Raw genomic sequence first — 16,036 nt, forward strand, 5'->3', positions numbered from 1 at the left:
GACCTGGCCAAGATAAAACAAAGCAGTGCGACAAAAACAACAACACAGAGTTACACATAAACAAACGTACAGTCAATAACACAATAGAAACATCTATGTACAGTGTGTGCAAATGTAGAAGAGTAAGGAGGTAAGGTAATAAATAGGCCATGGAGGCGAAATAATTACAATTTAGCATTAACACTGGAGTGATAGATGTGCAGATGATGAAGTGCAAGTAGAGATCCTGGGGTGCAAAAGAGCAAGAGGATAAGTAACAATATGGGGACAAATTAGGGTGTGTTATTTACAGATTGGCTGTTGTGGTATCCCAGGAGGTCTACCCCAGGGGATGGTAATAGAGGGGAGGTACGTGAGGCGAAGTTGGCTCCCTCTGCTGGGAATACGGGAGCTGGGCACCCCGACACGGACAGCTCCAAGTGGAGGTAATTATGGTAAAGTGCCAACCAGCTGTGGAGGCCAAATAAAAGGAGCACTGTGGCACACCACGAGAGAGAACGGGGAGAGACCGACACCGAGCAAAAGTAGAGAAGAAGGACCGAGCCAAACCTAAGTGATTTTCTTTGTTATGTTTATTTTCTTTGTAAAGTTGTTTTTGCGGACTAAAACCTCCCTGTCTATGTGTCAATCTCTGCACGCTCAACCCAACACCCCACGGTTTACCACATTGTGTACAGGTACAGTGATCGGTAAGCTGCTCTGACAGCTGATGCTTAAAGTTAGAGAGGGATATATAAGACTCCAGCTTCAGTGATTTTTGCAATTCGTTCCAGTCATTGGCAGCAGAGAACTGAAAGGCGGCCAAAGGGAGTGTTGGCTTTGGGGATGACCAGTGAAATATACCTGCTGGAGCGCGTGCTACAGGTGGGTGTTGCTATGGTGACCAGTGAGCTGAGATTAGGCGGGGCTTTACCTAACATAAGCTTATAGATGACCTGGAGCCAGTGGGTTTGGCGACAAATATGTAGTGAGGGCCAGCCAACAAGAGCATACAGGTCGCAGTGGTGGGTAGTGTATGGGGCTTTGCTGACAAAACGGATGGCACTGTGATAGACTGCATCCAGTTTGCTGAGTAGAGTGTTGGAGGCTATTTTGTAAATGACATCGCCGAAGTCAAGGATCGGTAGGATAGTCAGTTTTACGTGGGTATGTTAGGCAGCATGAGTGAAGGATGCTTTGTAGCGAAATAGGAAGCCGATTCTAGATTTAATTTTGGATTGGAGATGCTTAATGTGAGTCTGGAAGGAGAGTTTACAGTCTAACTAGACACTTAGAATATGTGGACAACTACAAATGCCTAAGTCAGAACCATCCAGAGTAGTGATGCTAGTMGGGCGGGAGGGTGCGGGCAGCAATCGGTTGAAGAGCATGCACTTAATTTTACTTGCAGTTGGAGGTCTCGGAAGGAGTGTTGTATGACATTGAAGCTCGTTTGCTAGTTTGTTAACAGTCTCCAAAGAAGGGCCAGTTGTATACAGAATGGTGTTGTCTGCGTAGAGGTGGATCAGAGAATCACCAGCAGCAAGAGCGACATCATTGATACATATACAGAGAAAAGAGTCGGCCCGAGAATTGAACCCTGTGGTACCCCCATAAAGACTGCCAGAGGTCTGGACAACAGGCCCTCCAATTTGACACACGGAACTCTGAGAAGTAGTTGGTGAACCAGGCAAGACAGTCATTTGAGAAGCCAAGGCTATTGAGTCTGCCGATAAGAATGCGGTGATTGACAGAGTTGAAAGCCTTGGCCATGTCGATGAAGACGGCTGCACAGTAGTCTTTTATCAATGGCAGTTATGATATCATTTAGGACCTTCAGCGTGCCTGAGGTGCACCCATGACCAGCTCGGAAACCAGAWTGCATAGTGGAGAAGGTAYGGTGGGATTTGAAATGGTCTGTGATCTGTTTGTTAACTTGGCTTTCGAAGATTTTAGAAAGGCAGGGCAGGATGGATATAGGTCTGTAAAAGTTTGGGTCTAGAGTATCTCCCCTTTGAACAGGGGGATGACCGCGGCAGCTTTCCAATCTTTGGGGATCTCAGATGATACAAAAGAGAGGTTGAACAAGCTAGTWATAGGGGTTACAACAATTTTGGCGGATCATTTTAGAAAGAGGGTCCAGATTGTCTAGCCCAGCTGATTTGTAGGGATCCAGATTTTGCATGGAATGGAAAATGGAATTATAGATATACCTCTCCTTAAGCAACGCTGTGTCAGATTTCAAAAAAACTTTACGGAAAAAGCAAACCATGCAATAATCTGAGACGGAGCTCAGAAAAGAGTCAAATTAGCCGCCATGTTGGAGTCAACAGAATCCAGAAATTACATGAAATATTCCCTTACCTTTGATGATCTTCATCAGAATGCACCCCAGGAATCCCAGGTCACAATAAATGCTTGATTTGTTCGATAATGTCTGTTATTTATGTCCATATTAGCTACTTTGGTTACCGCGTTGTGGTAAACAATTCCAAAGTCACAAAGCGCGTTCACTAAAACGTGACGAAATGTCCAAAAGTTCCGTAACAGGTCATAGAAACATGTCAAACAGATGTATTGAATCAATCTTTAGAATGTTGTTCAATAAATTCTTGAATGAGACGTCCAACGGAAAATTACATTGACTTCAGGTGAGCGATGGAACGGAGCTCCCTCTTATGTGAACGYACATGGTGAAAAAATGGTCACCTCATGACAGTGGTGACTCATTCCTGTCTCCTTCGGCCCCCCTTCACAGTAAAGTCATCAGACAAAGTTCTATTGACTGTTCACATCTAATGGAAGCCGTAGGAAGTGAAAACTCATCCATATCTCGCTGTAATTTCAATGGGAGCTTGGTTGAAAATCTACCAGCCTCAGAAAAAAACTTCTCAGGCTTTTGCCTGCCATATGAGTTCTGTTATACTCACAGACATAATTCAAACAGTTTTAGAAACTTCAGAGTGTGTTCTATCCAATAAAATGCATATATTAGCAACTATGACTGAGGAGCAGGCCGTTTACTCTGGGCACCTCTGTGTACCTTTCATCCAAGCTACTCAATACTGCCCCTGCAGCCATAAGAAGTTAAAGAACAACCAGGCATCCTCTACTGACGGGATGAGGTCAATATCCTTCCAGAATACCCAGGCCAGGTCGATTAGAAAGGCCTGCTCGCTGAAGTGCTTTAGGGAGCGTTTGACAGTGATGAGGGGGGACCGCGGACCCATTACGCAGGCAATGATCACTGAGATCCTGGTTGAAGACAGCAGAGGTGTATTTAGAGGGCAAGTTCGTCAGGATATCTAAGAGGGTGCCCATGGTTATGGATTTAGTGTTGTACCTGGTAGGGTCCTTGATCATTTGTGTGAGATTGAGGGCATTTAGCTTAGATTGTAGGACGGCCGGGGTGTTAAGCTTGTCCCAGTTTAGGTCACCTAACAGTACTCTGAAGATCGATGGGTGGCAATCAATTCACATATGTTGTCCAGGGCACAGCTGGGGCCTGAAGGGGGTCTATAACAAGCGGCAACGGTGAGACTTGTTTCTGGAAAGGTGGATTTTTAAAAGTAGAAGCTCGAATTGTTTGGGCACAGACCTGGATAGTATGACAGAACTCTGCAGGCTAACTCCGCCCCCTTTGGCAGTTCTATCTTGTCGGAAAATGTTATAGTTAGGGATGGAAATGTAAGGATTTTGGTGGCCTTCCTAAGCCAAGATTCAGACACGGCTAGGATATCCGGGTTGGCGGAGTGTGCTAAAGCAGTGAATAAAACAAACTTAAGGAGGCTTCTAATGTTTACATACATGAAACCAAGGCCTTTATAGTTACAGAAGTSAACAAATGAGAGCGCCTGGGGAATGGGAGTGGAGCTAGGGGCTGCAGGGCCTGGGTTAACCTCTACATCACCAGAGGAGGAGTAGGATAAGGGTACGGCTAAAGGCTATAAGAACTGGTCGTCTAGTGCGTTCGGAACAGAGAGTAAAATAAGCAGATTTTGGGGCGCGGAGGAATAGATGATTCAAGCAATAATGTACAGACAAGGGTATGGTAGGTACAGTGGAGGTAAACCTAGGCATTGAGTGATGAGAGAGGTTTTGTTCTCTATGTCTCTAGAGGCACCATTTAAGCTAGGTGAGGTCACCGCATGTGTGGGGGATGGAACAAAAGGGCTAGCTAAGGCATATTGAGCAGGGCTGGAGGCTCTACAGTGAAATAAGACAATAATCACTAACCAAAACAGCAATAAACAAGGTATATTGACATTAGGGAGAGGCATGTGTAGCCGAGTGATCATAGGTTCCAGTGAGTAGTTAGACGAGCYGGAGACACGGCGATTCAGACAGCTAGCGGGCCGGGGATAGCAGATGGGCCTTCGGGAGATGTCGCAACGGAAGAGCCTGTTGAAACCCCTTCAGACGGTTACGTAGGCAGACCAGTCGTGATGGATCGGCGGGGCTCCGTGTCGGCAGTAAAAGGGTCCAGGCCAATTGGCAAAATAGGTATTGTTGCTCAAGAATTGGCTGATGGACCTCTTCAGCTAGCCGGGAGATGTGCCTAGCTCGAGGCTAGCTCCAGGCTAACTGGTATTTGCTTCGGGACAGAGACGTTAGCCAGGAGTAGCCACTCGGATAGCAGCTAGCTAGCTGCGATGATCTGGTGTAAAAGTTCAAAGCTTGCGGTAGGAATCCGGAGATGTGGTAGAGAAAAAGCAGTCCGATATGCTCTGGGTTGATATACTGTGCAGACGGGCAGGAATTGACCGGACTGAGGCTGGCTGATGTCCGAGTTAACGGTGATGACCGCTAGCAGTGGCTAACTGACTACTAGCTAGTAGCTAGTTAGCTAGCTAGCTTCTGATGGGTGTTCCGGTTCTAAAGTGTAAAGAAAATAGCAGATCCGTACCACATTGGTTGAGGCGGGTTGCAGGAGAGTATGTTCAGTCCGTAGATGGAAAATGAGATAAAAAAAKATATATACATGGGACAAACAGACATCTGACTGCTACGCCATCTTGGAACACACATAAGAATGATGGAGGCCAATGTGTACTTGGGGACTTTCAATGCTGCAGAAATGTTTTGGTACACTTCCCCAGATCTGTGCCTCTACACAATCCTGTCTCTGAGCTCTAAATCAAATTGTATTTGTTACATGCGCCGAATACAACCTTACCTTACCATGAAATGCTTACTTACAAGCCCTTATCCAACAACGCAGTTCAAGAAATAGAGTTAAGAAAATATTTACAAAATAAAATTACAACATTTTAAATGAACACAAGAAAATTACATAACAATAACAAGGCTTCATACAGGGGGTACAGGGTCAATGTGGACAATCTACTGACAATTCCTTTGACATCATGGCTTGGTTTTWGCTCTGACATGCACTGTCAACTGTGGGACCTTATATAGACAGGTGCGTGCCTTTCCAAATCATGTCCAATCAATTGAATTTACCACAGGTAGACTTCAATCAAGTTGTAGAAACATCTCAAGGATGATCAATAAGGATGATCAATGGAAACAGGATGCACCGGAGCTCAATTTCGAGTCTCATAGCAAAGGGTATGAATAATTATGTATTTCATTTTTTTTTTAATACATTTGCAAAAATTTCTAAAAACCTGTTTTTCGCTTTGTCATTATGGGGGTACTGTGTGTAGATTGCTGAGGATTTTTATATATTTAATCAATTTTAGAATAAGGCTGTAACGTAACAAAATGTGGAAAAAGCAAAGAGGTCTGAGTACTTTCCGAAGGCACGGCACACACACACGGTTTACTCACTTTAAATGGCTTAGATCCTTCGAAATGCKGCCACACAGCTGATAAGAATATGAGAACGAAGTGCCATCACTGTGAACCTGAGAGAGCAAGACAGATCATTTACTTCACACCAATCTAACAAAACGGACAGGTTAAAAATTCCACTAAATGGTCTATATATATCCTATTTCTTGGTTGAAAACTGGTCACCCTTACATTGGAGGGCCTCCGGGGGGCTATTGCTGCAACTGCCTTCTGTTTGCAGCTGCTTCCCTCCCCAATCCTGGAAACATCCAGGGGGGCAGGCCGCRGTTCTTCTGCATATTTTCCTCCTCCCAGGGGATATCATTATCCTCTGGGGTCTGCACAGAACTCTTCTTCTTATCCTTCCTACACCTCTTCACAACATCCTCCTCTTCCTCCACCTGATCTTGCTGCTCCGTGACTGGAAGTTGATGTGTTGTGGTTGAGCCACTGTGGTGGAGCTTCATGCCAGAGTGTTGGTGCTTTGTAGATGGACTCACAGTGGAGGAGCCGCCACTGGAGGGGAGTAGGCTGTGAGAGGGRCCTGGTTTTTGATAAGGAGGAAGGGAGCGCTCGCCTGACCTTTGGGTGGCCCCATGGGTCAGGGTTGGCACCTGGGTGTTGGTTGCCAGGGGAAACGTTGCAAGGGTGACTGGTTGTGGAGTGGGGTCGAGCAGAGACTGGCTCTTCTGGAGGGAGAAGGSCTCCGAGGTGATAGATTCTGTCAGGGAACCAATGAGAGACAGAMGTTAGAATATCTGTAGTAYGGTGCAAAGACAAATGTGGATGGTGTGATGTGTGTGTATAGAGGTTGAATGATTGAAAAGTTAAAAGGAAAGGAGCACACCGTCAGATRCAGAGGAGGTCCTGAGCAGCTCAGCTGCTGGAGCAAACATGTCCCATGGGCTCGCCACTGCTCCTCCGGTCACCCCTGACACCATCCAAACTCTCCTCTAGAGAGAGGGAGAGAAAAATATAGATATTTGTACACACACTGGGCTCTATTGTGGTAGCAGCATACTTCAGCTAGCAGTAACTGATAGNTAAAGGTTGAATGATTAAAAAGTTAAAAGGAAAGGAGCACACCGTCAGATGCAGAGGAGGTCCTGAGCAGCTCAGCTGCTGGTGCAAAAATGTCCCATGGGCTCGCCACTGCTCCTCCGGTCATCCCTGACACCACCTCGCCATCCATACTTTCCTCTAGAGAGAGGGAGAGAAAAATAGAGATATTTGTACACACACTGGGCTCTATTGTGGTAGCAGCATACTTCAGCTAGCAGTAACTGATAGCAAATACTTAATCTACAGCATGGACCAGTTAACAAACATAACTCACGAGAAAGTGTGGTCTCATGGGCAGGATGTCTTCTCTCCAGAGGCACTGGCCTGTCAGTCTGCCTGCTGTCAGCAGCAACGATTGGTTGATCTGTCTCTGGTGGGTCTGTCGGTCTGTCTTCAGATGGAGGGACCAGTCCACTCTGCGTTTCACTGTTGTCTTCTAAATAAAACACAACGGTCAGTTCAGAAAGACTGAACAGGTATAGATGATTTCCAGGTGTGAGAGAGGGTGAGACACCCTTAAATGTTACCTGAGGGTGCGTGCAGTTTCTGACTCAGATTGTCTGGAATGTGTAGGTGAGACACAGGGACATTGAAAGTATCCTCCCTCTAGGAAAAAACAACAACCTTCTTGTAAAGTTGCAGATTTCCTAATGTTTTCTTACATTTAATAGGTTGGTCACACACACACCTTATATCTGAACCTTTCAATAGCCCATCTGGTGCCAGTGAGGGTGTTGGAGGTGGAGGTGGAGGGCTGTGGGGAGGGGGGGTTTGTGGGTGTCCTCAAGAGTTCCATCACATCCTTCAACAGAGACTGGCGCCAGTCATGCTGCCACTCCCCCAGCAGCTCTGACAGACTGAACTCTAGTAGATAGGAAACACAGTCATATACACAGGTGTGGCAAACAATAAGGATACAAATCATCAATGTAGTGCAGAGTGTATAGAGTTCCGTACCAGACTGGGTGTTCTGAGTATGGACAGAATCCTGTGCAAGCAGGGATCTGTGGATAAAAGAAAACACATGATCAACAAATACAATATATAAAGTAATGTACACATGTATTATATGCAACAACAAAAAAATGCACAAACACAGACTCTTGTCTCTACCTTCTTGCCCTTTGTGCTGTTGTCTGTGCCCAATAATGTTTGTACCATGTTGTGCTGCTGCCATGATGTTGTCATGTGTTGCTGCCATGCTATGTTGTCGTCTTAGGTCTCTCTTTATGTAGTGTTGTCTCTCTTGTTGTGATGCGTGTTATGTCCTATATTTTTATTTAATACATTTTTWTTTTTTTATCCCAGCCCCCGTCCCCGCAGGAGGCCTTTTGGTAGGCCGTCATTGTAAATAAGAATATGTTCTTAACTGACTTGCCAAGTTAAATAAAATTGAAAAAAACATAAATACACACACCCCATACTCACCTCCATGTTGTACAGATCTTTTGTCTGAGTTGAGCGATGTGCTGAAACAAAAGCAAGTTGGAGAGTCACTACATTTAATGTGTGTATCACAGGAGGCTACTGAGGAGAACGGCTCATAATATTGTCTGGAACGGAGCAAATGGAATGCCATCAAAGACCTGGAAACCATGTGTTTAATGTATTTGTTACCATTTCACTCAATCCGCTCCAGTCATTAGAATGAGCCTGTTCTTCCCAATTAAGGTGCATATGTGTGGGTGTTTGGGTTTGGAGGCCAGGAGGTGCGTCTCTTACCAGCAAGGGCTGTTGTCTTTAGCAGCCCCATCTGATGTGGTGGTCAGCTCACCAACCGATAAGTAAAACTGGCTCCTTGTATGAGGAGATGAGGACACATTTAGAGTAAAATAAAATATGAATGGTAAAGAATAAAGAACAGGAGCTGTCTCTCTAAGACCAAAGGACTACTAGTACCAGTATCATAGGATCATTCACACGCACCTGTTCAGAGTCCATGTTGAACTGCAGGGTGTATGAATACACACACACTGTGCAATTAATGAGACTGGAGAAGCACTCACAGTCATCCTGCCTACCAGAGGATACCGATAGATAGAAATGCATCACCATTTGCTGTATGGWTTTTAATTATCTTAATACGTTTTGTCTCGTCTTGTTTCTCCTTATGTTGGCTGTTAGATTTGTACTGGGCTTAACAAGAAATGGTTTACAGGTGGGTTTTAGACATACATGTAATTTAATATGATCTCATAGGCCTCTACGCTTGTCCTAAATGTTAACTCACTCCTGAAGAGTCTCCCAGGCGTCCTGGGTCAGTATCTCCCAGGCGTCCTGGGTCAGTGGATGTGCACCACTCCATCAGAGAGGAACAGCAACGTTGTCAAACCCTCAGTCGACCGGGCTTGGGACTCTGACATCCGGCCGACCCACACACACACACACACACCTTCTAAACTTGGAACACAGGCCTTGCATGAAGTGTATGTACTAGATGCCTCATTACCCCCACAACATGCGCTTTCATCAGAGTGTTCTTCTTCTCCTCCTTTGGCTCTGTGCCATAACTCAGGATGACCTGCTCCATCCAGGGCTCCAACTTAGTCCTCCTACCCCGAGTCATGGCCACACACCCTAAAACACTGGAGACAGGCATGTACAGAATAATGTGACAGTTGAGAGTTGATGGCACTACTATTTTCAGTATACTAGCTAGTTACCTGTTATTACACTAACTGGTGTGGTGACTATAATATCCATACACAGTTGTGGATTTATTAGCTAGCTAAACATTGCAGTGAAAAGCCTCTCATGGTACTAACTTTTCCACACATAACTAGTTTACAAACTAAAMTAAAATAAATTAGRACTAGGCCTAGCTAATAGAATAGATCATATCGAGAAAACATCAATACCAACTTTAACGTTACTTAGCTAGCTTTGTTGTGAACTGTACGGCGAAGTCTTCCTCCTACTCATGTGACAGCAAACTTAGCTGCTTACACCTAACGTTAGCTAGCTACTGTAGATCCCATAGGTCAGTGGTTCATAMCCTTTTTTGGTTACTGTACCACCAACTGAATTTTGCTTTACCCGGAGTACCCCCTCATGTGCATTTGACCAGTAGGCCTACGGTCTCATGAGTCTACTCAATTACCCCCCCCTGGTTGTGAACCACTGCACTAGGTCGTCAGGTCGTTCAGATTTACACTATTGCATTTGTGAACAACGGCAATTATATATTGCAACTCACCTGATAGTAAAACAACGACAACCACTTTTGAGTCTGATTGGATGTAGCGGTTCCACTGAGTGATGTTACTTTATTTACATTCCGTTGGGGAATCTTTCCACAGCAAATGGTTCCCACTGCAATCCCCTATCATGGGAAACACTGTTCACGCCATTTCGATACCAATGTGTGTCCTGTCCCACTGCACACGCACACGTTATATTCCTTTCCTTGTCCATTCATGACACCTTATCTAAAATGTCTGTATTAAAGCACTTGTGGGGAACACCTGTATAGTCCCTWMATCTACCCTTAAAAAAGAAAGGAGATGAGGGAATTATGCCTATAGGAGTAACTTATTGGGAGCAACATCCCCTAGTGTAATTGCTCCCCTCTGTCTGCCCTTGACAATTTGTCCTTGGAGACAGGTGATGGCCAGATATGGTTCTGCTACCACATATTACCTTCATCAATCCAATAATTTCTGTCCGTCAAGGTGTGTCGTCGAGGGCATATGGGAATAGGGCAATGATTCACTCTGGTACTACCATGAAGAAACACTTCTATCTCAGACCTTCTCTCCTTCCACCAACTTTTGTCATACATTTCTGGTTTAGGCTTAGTTATAGACATTCCAAAGAGATTGGGAGCTAGGAACTAACAGACGGACTGAAGCATGATAAAGACATCATGACATTATGAATATTCATTTTAATTATCATAAGTAACTATGTGTCTCATATCCATCTATTGTAAACATATTTCACCACAGTTGATGTATTACATAATCATACAATACGTGCAATGCAAATGTAAACATGGTTGAGAAAAAAAGTACACGTTGCTGGGTCAGTCCATTTGTGTCACACAGAGGGGGTCTCAGTTTTTTGGTTCGATGTTCCACCCTCTGCGGTTTTCTGCTGTGATGTGGTCCCTGTACTCAGTCCCATGGACTGTCCCCCTGTTTATTTTTCTGTGGTCTCCCCTGCCTCTATCACAGTAGTTGGTCCCTTGTTTGACTTGCTCTCTACCACCTCCTTAGTTTTGAACTCTTTTTCATCTGACACATTGGTCCCTCCTTCCCTCTTTTTATCCCCATCCTTTTTACACAACTCTCTTTCTTCATTTGATTTGGTCTCTTCTACTCCCTGCCTCATGATCTCATCCACCTTCTGCAGACCCTCCTCCTTCTCCTCTTTTATGGTTTTGCCTATGTTGTGCGCCAATGATTTCTGTTCTTTTTCTTTCTCTGTGGCCCTCCTGACATCTTCTTCCTTGCTACGTTTCTCTTCTGTCTCCTTGTTCCTCTCTACCCTCTCAGCATTCAGGTCATCTGTAGGAGAGGAAAGAGAGGGACAAAATGTTATTTTCAACAGGTTACTTCCAAATTTCAAGCAATATTATTATTACTATTGAACGCACACACTTACTTGTACCCTTAGTCATGGACAGCAGTCCCATTGCAGGATTAAGGCTAATTCTCTCCTCAGGTGATGGTTGAATAGTATTAATTGGTGTAGGTCTAGCAAAGTTAGTGGGGGTTGGACTGGAAGAGTTAGTGGGGCTATGAGTAGAAGAGTTAGTGGGACTATGAGTAACATAATTAGTGGGGATTGAGATAGTGGTGTGTGTAGTAGAGTTAGTAGGTTTAGTGGTGTTGGTGGGATTTGAAGGGTTAGTGGGGGTGTTGGTAGTAGAGTTAGTGGGGTTGGGGCTACTGATGAGGACAGAAGAGTTAGTGGCAGTGGTGATATTAGAACGGCCTGTAGAGATAGTGGTGACGGGGCTAGAGKTAATGGGGGTGGGGGTAGTGGTCAGGCTAGTAGAGTTAGTTGGGATGGGACTAGTAGTGTTAGTAGTGGTGTGAGTAGAAGAGAATGTGGGGGAGGAAATATTGATGGAGTTAGTTGAGTGAGTGGCAGTGGGGATAGAAGTGACAGTGGGGGAGTGATTAGTAGAGATAATTGGAATCGGACTGCTAGGGATAGTAGCAGTGTGAGCAGCACAGTTAGTGGAAGTTGAGCTGGTAGAGCAAGTAGGGATAGGACTAGTAGAGTTAGTGGGGCTTGAGGTAGAAGTGAAGTTGACAGAGTTAGTTGCGCTGGTATTGTGAGTTCCGGTTTGGGTAGCGTTGGAGTCAGTGGAGTTTATGGAGATATGGGTAGGAGTGGAAGCACCATTCATAGAATTAAGGGTCGAGGTTGTTATAGTAGCAGCAGGAGATGGAGGTGGGGTAACTGAATTAGTAATTAGGGTAGTGGGGGTGGGACACAGAGAGTTAGTGGGGGTGAGACACAGAGAGGTAGTGGGGGTGGGAGTAGAAATGTTGTTGCCAGCAGAAGCAATTATGGAGATGGGAGTATTTAGTGTTGGAGTTGTCGAGGCAGTAGTATCAGTAAGGGTAGGGGTAGAAGCATTAGTGGTGGGGGTTGTTGATGTATGGGTATCAGTATTAGGGTTAACAGGTGTTGGGGCAGTAATGCTTGTAATGGTGATTGTGGCTAGATTAGGGATGGACGACGCAGAGGTGGTTGGGGTGGTGGAGTCAGTGGAGGCAGTGGGAGTTAGGGTGGGGGTAATAGTGGGGATAGAGCCAAAGTTCATGTCAGTAGGGGGGGTGGAAGTTGTAATATTCATAGGGCCAGATGTAGTTGTAATGGAGGTAATGGTAGTGGTTGTGGCAGGRTTAGTACTGGGGATGAAGTTGGTGGTGTTGGGAGTGGAGGCTGTAGTATTGATAGGGGTAGGTGCAGACATTGTAGAGGGGATGATGTCATTGGGGATTGAATTAGAGGAAGTAGCGGTAGTAGAAACGGGGATGGAAGAGTTAGTGGGATCTGGGACAGGGGAGGGAATGATGGTGTCAGTGAGAATAGAATAGTTAGTGGGATCTGGGACAGGGGAGGGAATGATGGTGTCAATGGGAATAGAATAGTTAGTGGGATCTGGGACAGGGGAGGGAATGATGGTGTCAATGGGAATAGAAGAGTTAGTGGGATCTGGGACAGGGGAGGGAATGATGGTGTCAATGGGAATAGAAGAGTTAGTGGGATCTGGGACAGGGGAGGGAATGATGGTGTCAGTGGGAATAGAAGAGTTAGTGGGATCTGGGACAGTGATGGGAATAGTGGTGTCAGTGGGGATAGGTTTAGAACTGGTAGGGGTATCAGTGATACTAGGGGTGGGGTCTGTGGGGGAACACGCTTCTCCTTCCTGTATTTGGGCTAGGTCATTCTCAGGGGTGAGATGACCGGAAATAGTGGGAGGTGGGGTTGGGCCTCGCTTAATTATTGGCTTAGGAGGCAGAGCAGGTTTCCCAGCTGACTCATGTGCGGACACACTCTGTCGTACTGCTCGTCTCGTATCTAAAGAGAAAGAAGATGAGCATAAGATACACAAAATTGTATACAATAGTGTGTGTGTTTGTGTGTGTGTGTGTTTACAATGTCTGCATGAGTGTATTTGTGCGTGTGTGTGTTACCTGATGAGGTGGACATGGTCCGGGGCTTCATAAATGTGGGTGGGGGCTCAGGTTTATTATCGATGATAGTGCCTGAAACCGAGACAGAAAATGAAGAAAAACACATATCCATCACCACACACAGACTCGCACATATACTCTAGCAAGTGTTATATGAGTAAAATGACTTACCCTCTGATTCAGCTTTTTTCATCTCTCTCTCCTGACTCTGTAGAATGGAATAAGAATTTTTATGTTTTCCATATAGACACACAACCACATGCACACTCAGATAAATGCACATACACACCTGTGTCTCTCCTGGCTGAGCTTTGGACACACCAATACGTTGTAGCATGAGCTGGAGGCGCTGCTCAAAGCCATGATGGCTATCAGACGAGTGTTTCTGAAACTAACCAGAACCAAGGAGAAGCAGTCAGTGCCGATAAGAACCAATCCAAACTAAAGAATGATCAAAATAAAAACAAAAACTATCCTTTCATAGGCTGTGAAGAATTTTTTACCAAATTGCTTTAACCCATCAAGTTTTTTCAAAGGGTCGGTTGAACACATTTGAATATATACCTTCCCTTGTGCAGTGTTCTTGGTGTTCCCAGCGTTGGCTCCGGATCCAGAGAGCAGAATGAGAGACTGTGACTTCCCCTCTCTTAGCGCACGACGGGGTGGAGCCTCACCCCTCAGTGGAGTGGGACCATCAGGAGGGGTTTCTGCTTCCACTGGATCTCCTGTCACAAAGCTGTCATCCACACTCTCCTTCTCTTTCACTTTTTCATTCTCCTTCACTTGATCTTTTTCAGCTCTGGTGGCCTCCCTAAGAGGCCGAATTAGGTCGGCGATGGAGGTCTTCTTGGCCTTCCCCTCTTGGCTTCCCTCTGATTTCACAGCCCTCCGCTTTTTAAGGGTGAAGAACTCGCCCAGCTTCCTCCGTAGGGTTCTGGAAGGGGCGGGGCAAGGGGCGGCGCWAGCAGGCGCTACTTCCACTTCCTGTTCAGTAATGGGAGTTTCCTCAGACTCATTCAGTGTTTTCCTGGAGGAAGAGTCAGAGTAGCACAGGACCAGCATTTGTGTGTTTGTCAATCATAGGGCCCAAGTTTTTCCTGGCCATGTGGCCTGACATGGACAAGCTAGGGTCTGCATGCAGGTAATGTGGTCAGGAAAATGTTATGAATATAGGTTGTAGGTTGTTATGTAAGTTGTTATGAATATGAGCATCTCATAAATTACTCAAATTTAAAGAGGTTTATTGTGAGCTGGTTAAGATGTGTTGGAGATGAGAAAGTGAAGAGTCAGATTATCTAAAATGAGTTTGGTCAGATACTCACACGGTGTCGACAGGAAGGACTCGCTTAGTAAAGAACTCCTCAACTCCCTCATCAACTCGCCCCATGTGATCAGGGACTCCATTTTCATTGTCAACCACCGATTCCTGTGTCACACCCATGCACACATGCACAGAGAAAGAGATAAGTGTTACGACATCTGTGATTATTAGGTGTTTGTGTGTGAGAATGTGTGTGAGTGCAGTTAGACTACCAGAGAAATAGAAAGCAAAAGGGTTTCCAATTCATGGAAAGAGTGCCATGTTGGATATCAGGTTACTGAGAGCAGTTTACTTCATATAGCACATAGTAATTATTACATAAAATTGTCACCTCATGGGCTCAGACTTCCCTGACACACAGAATATACACATCAACACCTCATACATATATCCCCCAGATCTACATTATCACACTACCATTGGTATGTACAATTACCAATGACTGACTCAGAAAAYCATTAAGACCCTATGATGTCATCTCCTGTGGCACTAAGGCTGCCCATGTGATTAGGTTTGGTTTAGTTCATCCAACAAAACCAGCTTTACATGTGTTAATTCTGATCGTGATTGATACAGTACCAATGGCAGGCATACAATGGATAAGGTGATGATGGCTATGGTAGAGAAAATTCACACACACCTACCAAGAAAAACCCCACCAGCTTCAGACCAAGCATTATATAGCCCTAGAAATTAGCCACATACAATCACAATCCTATACACAAATGCAATCCCCCCAAACACACACTATTGGTGTTGAATATGCAAGCAGCTGGTTGCTGTTGCGATACAAGTACCTTGAATCAAGCAGGCACCAGGCATCTTCCCTCCATCCCCCCACTGTACCCTATTACATCTCCCCTCACCATTATGCCTCTACACAGCACCCATTTTTTTYTCCATCCCTCTGTACCTTTGGTCTGCTGGGGCGGAGGTGTTGATTTTGTCGGTGTGGTCTAGGTCTGCTGCGGGTGTAGTGCCTCAGCGCCGGCCCGCCCAATGGAAGCTCCATAAGGGGAGACACAGCACTCCGTTGTCGTGGTGCTCMGTTGCCGTGGCTCTGTTGCCGAGGCACCGTTGCTAAGAGCACCAGCAGCAGTATTCACTGCCTCCACCAAGGTAGGAGGRGCCAAACTGAGCTAGACTGACAGATTTGACAACAAGGGGCCTCGCCTTTCTACCCCCCCACCCCTTCCTCCGAAAGCGTGAGAAAGACCAAAAG

The 16,036-nt window shown here is 45.4% G+C and overlaps 2 protein-coding genes across 4 annotated transcripts; both read right to left on the reverse strand.

Moving 5' to 3' along the window:
* Positions 1-2,614: 2,614 nt before the first annotated feature.
* On the reverse strand, positions 2,615-10,625 carry LOC111974759 (uncharacterized). 3 transcript variants are annotated; one of them, XM_070447308.1, is made up of 11 exons: positions 10,034-10,625; positions 9,287-9,422; positions 8,560-8,634; positions 8,266-8,306; positions 7,795-7,841; positions 7,526-7,701; positions 7,365-7,443; positions 7,112-7,273; positions 6,862-6,975; positions 5,968-6,496; positions 2,615-5,849 (listed from the first exon to the last, which is right to left on the reverse strand). In XM_070447308.1, exons 6-10 carry the CDS (start codon positions 7,631-7,633, stop codon positions 5,988-5,990), a joined length of 972 nt encoding a protein of 323 aa, XP_070303409.1. In that variant the 5' UTR covers positions 7,634-7,701; positions 7,795-7,841; positions 8,266-8,306; positions 8,560-8,634; positions 9,287-9,422; positions 10,034-10,625; the 3' UTR covers positions 2,615-5,849; positions 5,968-5,987. The 3 variants fall into 3 exon arrangements, with proteins under 3 accessions (XP_070303409.1, XP_070303410.1, XP_023858512.1); XM_070447309.1 differs by having other exon boundaries at positions 7,112-7,270; positions 8,764-9,422; XM_024002744.2 differs by having other exon boundaries at positions 8,764-9,422.
* Positions 10,626-10,703: 78 nt separating this feature from the next.
* Positions 10,704-15,922, reverse strand: LOC111974758 (mucin-2). The gene is made up of 8 exons (XM_024002740.2): positions 15,728-15,922; positions 14,816-14,919; positions 14,058-14,520; positions 13,783-13,884; positions 13,665-13,701; positions 13,494-13,565; positions 11,443-13,377; positions 10,704-11,345 (listed from the first exon to the last, which is right to left on the reverse strand). Exons 1-8 carry the CDS (start codon positions 15,824-15,826, stop codon positions 10,978-10,980), a joined length of 3,180 nt encoding a protein of 1,059 aa, XP_023858508.1. The 5' UTR covers positions 15,827-15,922; the 3' UTR covers positions 10,704-10,977.
* Between the last annotated feature and the right edge of the window lie 114 nt (positions 15,923-16,036).

The sequence above is a fragment of the Salvelinus sp. IW2-2015 genome, linkage group LG15 (genome assembly GCF_002910315.2).
Source record: "Salvelinus sp. IW2-2015 linkage group LG15, ASM291031v2, whole genome shotgun sequence".
Classification (NCBI taxonomy): domain Eukaryota; kingdom Metazoa; phylum Chordata; class Actinopteri; order Salmoniformes; family Salmonidae; genus Salvelinus; species Salvelinus sp. IW2-2015.